At 42.3% G+C, this 3,391-nt stretch overlaps 1 protein-coding gene and 1 long non-coding RNA gene across 2 annotated transcripts; both read left to right on the top strand.

The window, feature by feature from the left end:
* LOC109826547 lies at window positions 640–1,508 on the top strand. The gene is made up of 2 exons (XM_020393576.1): window positions 640–1,384; window positions 1,495–1,508. Exons 1-2 carry the CDS (start codon window positions 640–642, stop codon window positions 1,506–1,508), a joined length of 759 nt encoding a protein of 252 aa, XP_020249165.1.
* LOC109825784 lies at window positions 1,529–2,476 on the top strand. Its single transcript, XR_002243100.1, has 3 exons — window positions 1,529–1,927; window positions 2,023–2,111; window positions 2,186–2,476. It is a non-coding gene; the product is annotated as an uncharacterized LOC109825784 (long non-coding RNA).

The raw sequence follows: 3,391 nt of genomic DNA, 5'->3' as shown, positions 1-3,391 counted from the left end.
ATAAATACTTCGCAAGCTAAATTTGTTGATGTTGGTCCAAACTTTCAACGACCTGAAGACTTTACTTTTAAAAAAGGGGACCTATTCGAGAGCAAGGAAGCATTGATCTTTGCGGTGCGAGAATGGTCTATAAAAAATCAGGTCAAATTCAAGCCTGTAAAAACTAATGCAACCAACTACTATGTAAAATGTTATTTCAACGAGAAGAATGAAGTAGAGCATGCAAATGAGCAAGATGAGAGAAACAGGAAATGTCCTTGGTTGCTAAATGCCGCTGTGAGGAAATCAACAAATGGGCAATTTGTAATATCTAGATATTGCGGGCTTCATACATGTTGCAATCCGTCGGTGGACGTCGATCATTATTCTGCATCTTCCTCTTATATATGTAAGCTAATTATGCCTGAAGTTAGAACTAAACTTGATCTAAATGCAAGTCAGATATTTCAAAGGGTATATGATATGCGGGGCATTAAGATATCTAAATATAAGGCATATGATGCAAGGAGGAAAGCGTTGTCGAAAATATTTGGAGATTGAGAAAAATCTTATGAATTACTTCCACAATATCTTGAAGCTATCAAGCGAAATAATCCGGGTACTGAATATGAAATATTGTCTGAAGAGATTGCACCGGGGATGGAGAGGTTCACTCGAGTATTTTGGGCATTTGGTCCGGCTATTAAGGGCTTCACTTTTTGTCGTCCGTTATTGAGCATTGACGGTACGCATCTATATGGCAAGTACAAAGGCGTGCTTCTTGTGGCGACCGGTGTAGATGCAAATGGCGGTTTATTTCCTCTAGCATTTGTAGTTGTGGAGGTAGATGACACTTCTAGTTCGAAGTGGTTCTTTGAACTTATATACAAGTGGATTCCTAGTGTCCGTGCGCCCAGATTAATTACTTTTATCTCAGATAGGATGAAAGGAATTATAAGGGCATTACATGAGGGTTTTGGTGCACCACATCACCATCGATATTGTTTGAGGCATATAAGAGATAATTTTAAGAAAAAACACGGTGAGATTAATTTGCAAAATCTTTTGTGGCAAGCTGGGTGTGCAACCGATACATTAGTGTATGAACATTGTTTGTGGCAAGCTGGGTGTGCAACCGATACATTAGTGTATGAACATTGTAGAGAGAAGATCAAGTCTTTATCATTAGATGCACATAATTGGATTGAACATAACTTGAAGCCTCAATTCGAGCATAGATGGGCATTATGTAAGGATGAGGGTGTGCGGTTTTGCATGATGACAACTAATTGCTCCGAGAGCTTTAACGGCGTTCTTAAAGGAGCACAAGCTATGCCAATACAATCATTGGTTGCAAGAACATTCTATAGGCTAAACTTATACTTCAACAAAAGGCGTGAGGATGGTGTAGACTGGACAACGCGTTACACACCAAAGAATGAGTCTATTTTGCATAGAAGAATTGAGGCGGCAAGATTATGTCAAATTACTGTATTCAATGACAATGAATGGCAGGTACAGGATTATGATGGTATCTACACCGTTAAACTGTTTGATGTTGATTGCACTTGCACATGTAACATACCACAACTTCAAAAAATACCTTGTGCACATGTTCTTGCGGCTTCCTCCAATCAGCCGGGTGGTGCGAGAATTCCATATAATCGGTATTGTTCACCATGGTATTCAACAATTCATTACCGAAAGACATACAGTGAGAGTTTTCATCCACCCGATGATAGTCGATATTGGCCCGAATATACTGGACCACGACTAATTCCACCTCAATACAAGAGACAAGCAGGTCGACCACGATCTGTACGAATTAGGGGAACCATGGATCAAGGACGAGAAGGAATTGTCAAGCATAAAAAATGTAGTCTTTGCAAACAACCGGGACATACTCGACCTCGTTGTCCAGCTAGACTCAATAGATAGCAATTAATTGGTAATAATTGACATATTCAAATTGTGATTTATTTTAATGTAGACAATATAATTAGTCGTGGATCGGTTATTGATATGTTATAATTGTATGTGCAGGTATATACACCATGGAGCCTGGACCGACGAGTGATGAGGTCCTATATGACCAGCCTCGACACCGTTCACATGTTATATCCTTGACAGAGGTAACTAAGTTTCTTATAATTTCAATATTGCATTCTTATAATATTGTATTCTTATATATTCATTTGCTTTACAGAGAGGCCCGGATATTGTTATGGTTGATCATAGCCTCAGCCATAGCCGTTGGCATCTAGAGGATGAGCGCATAATAGCAGCTGTAGGACGGGCCGGCTTCTTGACATGTTCAAAGCTTCGTTGGATGAGGCTCGATTGGCCCCTACTCACCGCTTTGATAGATAGGTGGAGGCCGGAGACCAACACTTTCCACTTCCGAATGGGAGAGTCTACTATTACGCTACAGGATGTAGCTATGATACTTGGTCTCCGCATAGATGGTCCGTGCGTTACCGGCAGTGATAGACATTTTTGGCCGAACAAGTGTGAGGAGTTGTTAGGTGTAGCTCCAGAGTCAATGCCTGGAGGAATATTAAATTGAAGTGGCTAAAAGAGACCTTCTCGGTGCCGTTGCCTTTTGATGCGCTGCCAATATTGATTGAGCAACATGCACGTGCATACATTATGCACATGATCGGTTCAATATTATTTCCATATTCGAGTAAAGATAAAGTGCATGCCAGGTATCGTGGGGTAGTGCGGTTTTGGCGTACCTATATAGAGAGATGTCTAAGGTTGCATTCATGAAAAGTAGTGACCTCAAAGGGTGTCTCAGCTTACTGAAAGTATGGGCATGGGAGAGGCTGCATTTGAAGCCGAGACTATGCGTGAATTTACAATTAGACGGACAAATTCCACTAGGATGCAGGTATTATATTTGTAGGCGTATAAAATTGCCTATAGGTCCCTTAGCACAGCTCGACGCCGATTTAACAAACGGACCACCGGGCGACGTATCCAAACAAGACCGTTAGCTCGCCAACGCTGAAGCCAAGCTATACGCAACGGAGCAGGTTAACGAGGCGACAAATCGCACCCAAGCATTGGAATGCATCCACTCGCACGCGGAATCAAACCAATGTTTAGGTGAATCACCGAGTCATCTAAACAAGAGCGAACTCGGATGAATCACGATCAAATCAACATCAATTCCGGACTTAAATTCAGAAATTGGTTTACTGCCATATCAGGAACCCGACTCACTGCCATATCTGGAATCAAGTCAACAAGTCGTTGCCAAGTCAATCAACCACACAAGAGAACCAGAACCGGAAACAAAGGACGAAACGGACAAACACCCGGGGACTCGGCCGAAACCGAACCACCCCAGGGTGGCTCGGCCCAAGCCGAGCCACCCTGAGGTGGCTCGGCCAAGGCCGAGCCACCC

This window comes from Asparagus officinalis, chromosome 10 (assembly GCF_001876935.1).
Source record: "Asparagus officinalis chromosome 10, Aspof.V1, whole genome shotgun sequence".
NCBI classification, from domain to species: Eukaryota; Viridiplantae; Streptophyta; class Magnoliopsida; order Asparagales; family Asparagaceae; genus Asparagus; species Asparagus officinalis.
Note: the sequence above shows the minus strand (reverse complement) of the source record. Positions and strands in the feature narration are given on the sequence as shown.